Below are 7,850 nucleotides of genomic sequence, written 5' to 3'. Positions count from 1 at the left end.
AAAAAAAAAAAAAACAAGGAGAGTGCTGCTGGTGCACAATGCTTGAACCACCAGGTAAACACATAGCCAAAATGTCAGATTGTTTCCTAGAAATGTAAGGTCAGTTTTGCCCTGTTTATTTTTTCTGTAATTCCCAAAGCTGGGAAATTCCTCTCAGTATTTGTTCCTGTACATATAGCATTGTTTGTGAGTGTTTTTTAGGATTTACTGTACACATAAAGCTTACAGCTCAGGCAACGGTTCATCAAACTGACCTGCTCTTTTGAATTGACAAAATAACTTCAGCTCGAGGCTCACCTGCTGCGACAGCCATGCATCAAGCCAAGCCCCGCTTAATACCCTCAAAGCAGGACATTACTTATGGCATTAATGGAGCTTGTTTCAATGTCTCTATCCATCTGCCAGGCCTCCTAGTGACAGGAGCTGGTGCGATCAGCCGCTCAGTTAGGGAGCTATACTTCTCTCTCTGCCAGCACGGAGCCCTGGGTATTTCATAAGCATCTCTGGTTAAAATTAGATTTTCGCCACTTCTGAAAAGATTTTGCTCTCAGTGCTGCTGTTTTTTTTTTCCTCCTAGGACCTAGCGTCCACATAAGAGGACGAAAACACACGCCATGCAAGAGTTCAGGTCTTGGGAGCTTGAACTGATGAAGTCAGACGTGTAATTTTCTTAGAAATAAACAAAACCACATTAATATGCCCTGCATGAAGCGAATAGACCTGTTAGAGGAACGTGTACAATGTGAGAGCGAAATACACCAACTGCCTATTAGTTGATGCACCATGATTCAGTTTCTGTTACAAGATGGCCCTGACAGATCCAACTAAAGGTTTCTGGTTTCATGTAGCAACTTAATACCTTAATCATTCTGTCAAATACAGTAAGAAATATTTTCATAACATGATTAAAATTAGATTCTAGTTGATCAAGTTTCCAGATGATATTATCAAAATATCTAATAAGAAATAGGAGAGAGATCAAATTTCTCAGCTTTGAGCTCTTTTTCTTGGCTTATTTATATAAATTAGAATATAATTTACTAATAATTCTGACTTTGGTYGGTCTGGTTGCTCTTTTCTGTTAGAGGCAAATTTTTTCTGTCCATTATTTTCCATTGCTGATTTACTTTCTCAGTTATCCAGAACACAGTGATCTGTATAAATCTTGATTAAGTTTTACTTCACATATTTGGAAGTTTCTAATTTGAAAAATCTTTAAGATTCAAGAAATCCAAAAATAAAGTCTGGTTGCTTTCATTTCGGTTTGAATTCACTCCTTGCTCCTTTAATGTTTAGTGTGGAAGACTGAGGAGGAAAAATCCAAAACATTTTGTGGGGTTTCAAAGTTAGACTTAAAAAAAGTGGAAATGTATAAACACAAACATACTAAACTAGACAGTGGTGCATTTAACATGAATTAATTTGTGTGAGCTGGATTATATTTGGATTAAATTGGACTTTGGGTTGATTCCATTTAAAATCCTGCGTTTTCTTTCTGTTGTGTTCTGAGATGAATTTAGTTATTAATTAATTAATTATTAATGAAAATGAGCTCTGCAACTTCCACCTCACAGCATTATTCATGTTTTGCTCTGGTGGGATCTCTGACCTCATACTCAGGACAGTGCTCCTCCTCCACGTCGTRCGACACCGTCTGGATCTTCACATCTTTCTCCTCTTGGGCGCTCTCCCTGGTGTTTTCTGTCGACGCCCCATCTGAAACGGCTTCCTTATTCTCTGTGAAAGTAGTCTCAAAGCTCTCGCTCTTTGAATCCTTGCTGTGAAGGCTGACGTTGTCCTTGAACAGGATGAAGTTGGGCCTGTAAAACGCTTCGACGGCAAGCTGAAGAGAGGTTGCGTCCAAGAACTGCGGGGTCTTGTGTTTGCTGCTGGTCCCAGTGTAGTAGTAACTGATTAGACTGTCTTGATACGKCTGGCTTGGGTAGTCGCATTGGTATCCCTGGTAGTCGTTTTGAACCGTGTGTCTGCTGGTTTTATCTAGCAGGGGGTTTTGGAGCTCGCTGAGGCTCTCCATGACTTGARGACTGGATCAAACGTTCAGTGGATCAAAAGATGGAGTCCGAAAAGTTTCTGGCAGTCTGGAAGCTGGCAAAAATAAATAAATACAAACACAAAAAGTGGTGTTAAAACCAATAATTAAAAAAAACTCTTCAATGTGAAAAGCTTCCATTTTACACCAAGGCTAACACATGGCACTTTAACAGGTGCAGCATGGTAATAGAACAAAATAAAAAGATACAATAGAGAGCTAATYTGAGAGTGTCCTGATGCATCTCAGTAATCCAGGTAAAAAATTAAAAAGAAAAAAATTGTATACAGTAGGTCTTCTGGATGGGTTCTTCTCTAATGAAACGTTTCGTCTCTCCTCCAAGAGACKTCTTCAGTCTGAGAGTTTCAGGCAAAATTCAGGCTTTTAAGCACTGCCTCCATGTGACTGATACTCACATCACATGGCTATCGTTGACACCTAATTAACATGGCTTTCAAACCCCAAAACACATTACGGCAAAGGCTGGTTCACCCCAAAGATCCGGTGTCCCGGCACAAACAGAGCAATGTTGTATATGCTGTTAAGTGCCAGGAGGACTGCGACCAGTTATACATCGGGGAAACAAAGCAGCCACTGTTCAAAAGAATGTCCCAACACAGACGAGCTACATCTAATGGCCAGAACTCTGCAGTTTTCACTCATTTACAGGCCAGCGGTCACTCTTTCAGAGATGAGGATGTTCTCATTCTTGATAGAGAGGAACGTTGGTTTGAGAGAGGAGTAAAAGAAGCCATTTTTGTGAAGAAAGACCGTCCATCATTAAACAGAGGTGGAGGCCTCCGTTTTCAGTTGTCCCCCTCCTACAGTGCGGCCATTGCCAGTATCACTCCACCCCCTGTTAACAATAGGTGTTAATTAGGTGTCAACGATAGCCATGTGATGTATCAGTCACATTAAAAGCCTGAATTTTGCCTGAAACTCTCAGACTGAAGAAGTCTCTTGGAGGAGAGACGAAACGTTTCATTAAAGAAGAACCCGTCCAGAAGACCTATACAATTTTTTCTTTCTAATTTGGGAGGCAAAACCTGCAGGAAAATGTTTCATTTTGTTTGGCAATCGACATTCCTCTCACAAGCTCTCAGCAGCGCGAGCCATGAAATCACCATCTGCTGTATGTTCAACTGTTGCATCACTTACCCCCAGTTTCATACAAACATAGAAAAAAAATCAGAAGTACCAAAAAATACTGGTAATTTATAAAAATGAGACAGTTGCTGAAATTTTCAGTCAATCAAACTCTATGACCCCTTTTGTTGTTTCAAATCTATCTGATGGAACACACTAAACATAAAATAAAACATTACACCTATATAAATAAAAAAGTAAGTTTAGAGTGTGTGAGGCGGTCACTAAGGCAACAAATCTGCCAAAATAGAGGATGTGCAATCTGGGCATGTYCAGATTTGACTGAGCAAATGTGATGTTTAGTGTCGCAAATCCTCCTGCATGGATAAGCCACATCCAAACAAGCACCAGCMGCCAGTTCAGTCTGGCTCACAAAGACATAATCTTGCAAATTCATCCCTCAACCTTTGACTAATAATCAAATTAGATAATAGCCACTCAGGCAGCAGTGAATTAGCAGCAGAACAAGTCTGGAATTGAAGAGAATGAGCTGTTAGAGAAAGAAGAAAATGGCAGAGCAGAGTGAAAAAGACTTACAGGGGCCAGAGAAGATCTACCGTAGACCTCTGCGAACTCTGACCCCCTGAGGGCAAAACCTCGTGCAGCTGCAGTRGATTTCACAGTTATTTGCTGTGGAGAAGCATGACTAATGTGGGCTGGTGGATGAATCTGAACCTGCACACACTCACACACTCACACACACAGACAAGACACAGACTCTTCTCCACTGCGTGTCCACATCCTCCTGGGCGAGCCACAGTCCAGATAACAAGGAATTCCATTACACACTACATTAGACAAGGAAAATCACGTTACAGATCCACAAATAATTCATCAGACACGWGAAGTGCACTTAGAGCGCGCGCGAGAGTGCTTGGACTCCACAATTATTAATGACAGTGAGCCTCTCTTTACCTGTCTCTTTCATTCTTTCTCAATCACGCTAATTACATTCTTTTTTTATTATTGTTATGACATAACATCGCTTTTTCATAAAAGTGCACAACTCACAGACGTGGAGCAAAACGTTCACCGCTTTGCCCTTTAATATCCTCACATCAAAGGTGTATCACTATTTATAATGTAACATAAGAATATATTTGACACAGCGGCTGATAAAGACGCCCTGCAATAATAAACTAATCTTACCTGAGGTGGAAAATCCTCCCGTTGTTTTTCTTAGCATCGTTCCTCGGCGCAGCGGAGTCGATGGAGAAGAAAAGGGCTGATCCACCGTCCTACTTCAGATTATGGTAGTCTTTTTCTTTTTCTGTCTTAGAAATAGCTGCCATCGAAACACAAACATCCGTGTAGGAAAAAGGGAAAGAAAGAAGTTATTCCGTGGGTGTTGCTGTGGACTTTGCACGCTGAGGATGCCATGGCACCGCCTGACGCGTCTTGCAGCTTCGCTTTTACGCACAGCTCCGACGGGGGCTGAGCTGACTCCAGTCAAATGAWGGGCTGTGGGTGGCGCGCGGCAAACCCCTCTGGTTTCTAAACTTGCAGGCTTGGCCGTCTTCCTCTGTTCAGACTCTGGCAGATGCTGGCTGTTATTTTCTTTTTAAGGCGACCCCATGGGTTTGGCTGCTTTAACTGAAAGTCCTTTCTGAGGTTAGACTCCTGAGATCTGGCCACTTGAATGCGCTTTCAGATCGAGTGAGTCACTTTGCAGACCCATWTGATATTCGTGATGACATATTTTCCTCTCAAGCTGTTTGTTCTTCCCCACTGAGAGCAGGAAACACAAATCATACATCAGCCTCTCCTTCTCATGATTTCAGTTTGCTGGACTCCAAATAAACCAGATTTATTGCATATTTATAATTGGAATCTAACGGATTGCTTTCTAATTRCAGTGGGAAACACTGTTTTACACAACAGTTTACATTAAAGCAAACGTGTGACATAACAAGAAAATAATGCAAGAATTATTTTCTGCATTAAATAAAATAAGGCCCAAATCATTCTGTTCTTTTTGGGCATCCAAGAATGTAGTCAGTGTTGTTGCAGGAACACGTTTGAAGAACAGTCTTCTGCTCAAAAACTAAAAGACTGATTCTGCCACTGAATATGTAGCTTATTCAGAAGCAGCACTCTGTTCCAAGGGCTCATAAAACGTCTGGAGTTAATAATGTGCAAGCCCAGGCTCTGTCTCTTTCACTGGGAGATGCATTAAGGTGCTGATGGACACTTTATGGGGGAAACATGGGGCTGCATTCATAAGACTGCGGGCTCACATCACTCCCTGAGTCACCTTGTGTTCACATGCATGAGGCRGCGTGGCATAACATCCCAGCAGCCGTCTCAGTGATGGATACCACCCCCTCGGGAGATGAGTATATTAGAAAAGAAAGTGGAGAATGGGATGGGGTGGGGTGGGGGGGACCTGTGGCCACTTACCATTTAGTCTTTTTTCTCTCTTCTCGTCCTTTAGCTAAATGAACATTTGTGTCAAAGTGACACAAGAAAAGATCCCCGAGCAGAAACATCCATCACCAGAACTGCGAGGCGAAACCCAAATCTCACGTTGTCACATTAGGCAAAGTTTATCAGAGGACAAAATCTCTCTGATGACCAGATTTTTGCCAACCTTCTTTGAATGGACTGTGAATATTTATGCTTCTCTCTCTCTCTCTCTCTCTCTCTCTCTCTCTCTCTCTCTCTCTCTCTCTCTCTCTGCTCCTTTCTTCTGCTCCATTTTCTCCTCTATATTTAGGCACTGTGTCACTACAGCAGATGCACAATTTATCAGCCATGCTCTCCTCAAAAAGCTCTGCAATTTTTAARATTCAGATTGCCAGATTAGAATATGCAGGTAAGCCTAATTAACTAAAAGCAAAGCCRGAGTGTTATCTTCTTTTATATTGATTTGCCTCTGACTCTGTGTGATATCGCAGCCAACTCTGAACTTTCCTCGGCCCATTAACCAGCTTTAATCATTTAAACACTTTTGGGAATTAATCGGCCTAATCGGATTGGCCGAGAAAGTATCAAACCATTTAATTTGATCTGGCTTTTACACAGAAAGGAGGGGGCGGGGGATTTAAGCAGCTTTTCCCACATGTCCATCCTTTTGCCTTATTTCCTGGTTGTCTAAACATTTCCGCAAAGCTTATGCCAATAAAAGCACCTCTGACCACCAAAACATCCCAGGAGACCAACGAGAGAGAAGTTGCTCTGTGGGAATATTACAGGTTTGTTTCATTTAGATGGAGGCCGCTCAGTTTTAGAGCAACAGCATCACACCGAGTTGTGATATGAAGATAATTCTTATCCCAGGCCATCATGTCTTTCACATTTTAAGCTAAGTTAGTAAAAAATGGTCTAATATTCTGGCRCACACACACTCACACAAACACAAACTGGCACAATTGCAACGATTTTTCCAAAACCCCCCTTTGTTGCATCATTTTTTCAGTCATCCAGTGAAATGTTTCCGTTACTACTAGACGTATTGACAACCAATAACACAACTGATTCAATCCTGTTCTCAWCTAATTCTAAGATGTTCTGTCTATTAAAAGCACATCTTTTTTTGTCTCTAAACACAGTTCAAAATGCTCTATTTTAATCTTCTAATTGCAGAAACATGTTTCCAGAAAACTCATTTCTGTGTTGTTTTGCATATTTCCAGCACTTTAGCTTGTGGTGAGGATAAAAGAAACATTTTCTATAGATTAATCTTCCATAAAAGCCATAATAACTCAGGTGAAGCTGCACAGTGAAGTGCACTGGGTCTCCAGAGTCTGTTAAATCTTTGTGAAGATCTTTTGCAATAAATCATGGATTTCATTTTTACTTCTCTACAGTCACATCAAAACTTTTTTCATCCTTTCTGGTCGTTATCATACATTATGAACATTAATGACATTATTTTTGTGTCGGGGAGTTGATAAGCTCATCTGGGATGTTTTAAATCTCATTAAGAGCTCAAATGGAGTGCTTCTTTTATATGATCAGTTTTACAAAATTAAAACAAATTTTGCCTGAAAAATTAGAATAACTTTTCCCCCCCAAATGTTTATTTTTTATTTTATTAATTTTATTTTTTTGTGAGCGGTTCATCCTTGGATTAGGGAAGACCGGGGACAGAAGCAACAAGGGACGGTTGCGACATGTCATTTTTCTCCAAACAGAAACAAGCTAGAGTGACACTCACACTGCTCAGTTAGATGTCCCACCTTGCAAAGAAAAAGWAAGCAGATTCAGAAACTGCTCCAGGATTTATAAGAAAAAAAAMCTGTTTTTGAGGTACCAAAGTTTTTTTTGTCCAGTTTATTTTTGTTATACTGTTGTCACTGTTTTTGTGATCCAGCTCAAACTTATATGGTTTAAACAAGTGACATTGTTGACTTTAACTAATATACAGTAGTTAACATCTATCCAGATCAGCTTATTTAGCTAACACATAAGGTTTTATCATGGCTCACAGGTAGGGGGATGCAACTGTCCCCATTCGATAAATCCATATAAAAACAGAGCACATACAGATGATATTAAGATGTTGAAATTTAGTTTACACTTAAAAGGGTATTGGTTATTCATGACAATTTTATAGTTTAAAACATAAGTGTTTAAGATGTACAGCAGGTAAAATAAGTATTGAACACGTCACCATTTTTCTCAGTAAATATATTACTAGAGGTGCTAATGA

The 7,850-nt window shown here is 40.4% G+C and overlaps 1 protein-coding gene across 2 annotated transcripts in view; it reads right to left on the bottom strand.

The window, feature by feature from the left end:
• Positions 1-4,694, bottom strand: part of LOC106520362 (synapse differentiation-inducing gene protein 1-like) — an 11,097-nt gene extending 6,403 nt beyond the window's left edge. Inside the window, exons 1-3 of one of the 2 annotated variants that reach the window (XM_014012410.1) lie at positions 4,346-4,694; positions 3,734-3,984; positions 1,610-2,106 (exon numbers count right to left, since the gene is read on the bottom strand). In XM_014012410.1, coding sequence (XP_013867864.1) covers positions 1,610-2,035 — 426 coding nt within the window. In that variant the 5' untranslated portion in view covers positions 2,036-2,106; positions 3,734-3,984; positions 4,346-4,694. The remainder of the gene's footprint in view (positions 1-1,609; positions 2,107-3,733; positions 3,985-4,345) is intronic. The other variant, XM_014012400.1, reaches the window with a different exon arrangement.
• Positions 4,695-7,850: the final 3,156 nt, after the last annotated feature.

The sequence above is a fragment of the Austrofundulus limnaeus genome, unplaced genomic scaffold (genome assembly GCF_001266775.1).
Source record: "Austrofundulus limnaeus strain Quisiro unplaced genomic scaffold, Austrofundulus_limnaeus-1.0 Scaffold2, whole genome shotgun sequence".
NCBI classification, from domain to species: Eukaryota; Metazoa; Chordata; class Actinopteri; order Cyprinodontiformes; family Rivulidae; genus Austrofundulus; species Austrofundulus limnaeus.
This window is presented reverse-complemented; position numbering and strand designations above follow the sequence as displayed.